This window comes from Terrapene carolina, unplaced genomic scaffold (genome assembly GCF_002925995.2).
Source record: "Terrapene carolina triunguis isolate 2854851 unplaced genomic scaffold, T_m_triunguis-2.0 Scaffold433, whole genome shotgun sequence".
NCBI classification, from domain to species: Eukaryota; Metazoa; Chordata; order Testudines; family Emydidae; genus Terrapene; species Terrapene triunguis.
The window spans coordinates 133,710-134,466 of NW_020664784.1; the positions used below are offsets into that span (position 1 = coordinate 133,710).

Below are 757 nucleotides of genomic sequence, written 5' to 3' on the forward strand. Positions count from 1 at the left end.
CCCACTCACAGCGCGCCCGAGCAGCCCGCGCGCGCCAAGCCCCGCCCCCACTCACAGCGCGCCCGAGCAGCCCGTGCACACGAAGCTGCCCAGCGTGATGTCCACGTAGGTGACGCCGCGCTGGCCGCACTCGAAGCAGAGGCGGTTGCCGGGCCCGGAGCCCACCAGGTCCCTGACGCGGCGGGACCAGACCTCGGACTCCGCGTCTCGCGGGGCGCCGGGCTTCCTGCCTCCGGACCCGGCCGCCATGAGCCCCCGCCCCCCCCGGCTGCTGTCAGCGGGGCCGCGCCGCCTGAGCGCACTGCGCAGGCGCCAGCTCCCTGCCCCCCCCCGCTTCCGCTCCAGGCGCTTGCGCAGCCGTCCCACCCCCGTTTCCGTTAGTCGCCAGTGCGCCTGTGCCGCGAACCCGCCCTCACTGGTTGGCCACAGCGCATGCTCTACCGCCCCGTTCGACTGCGCGTGCATTTGACGGGTGGGGCGGCACGTGCCGCCAGCTTGCTTGCCTATTGCGCCTGCGCCACTTCCAGCGCGCTCCTCTTCTGAGCATGTCCCAGAGGAGGGCTTCCCGTTCCCTCACTTTTTTTAAGGCGCATGCGCCAACTTCTGAGGTGCGAAGGAGCCCCCTAGCGGCGGGGCACGCGGACGCAACGACGTGGGCGGGCATCACCAACCGCCCCCGCGCCCGTTCCAACCTCCGTTCCCGCCAAAACAGCCCCCAGCCCCTCCCCCCAGTGACATCCAGGGGCCCCAACGGGGC

General features: G+C 72.5%; 1 protein-coding gene across 1 annotated transcript in view; it reads right to left on the reverse strand.

Annotated features, from left to right (window-relative positions):
* Positions 1 to 289, reverse strand: part of AGFG2 (ArfGAP with FG repeats 2) — a 7,285-nt gene extending 6,996 nt beyond the window's left edge. The window contains 1 exon segment of the mRNA XM_029913065.1: positions 56 to 289. Within this exon segment, the coding sequence (XP_029768925.1) occupies positions 56 to 249 (194 nt within the window). The 5' untranslated portion in view covers positions 250 to 289.
* Between the last annotated feature and the right edge of the window lie 468 nt (positions 290 to 757).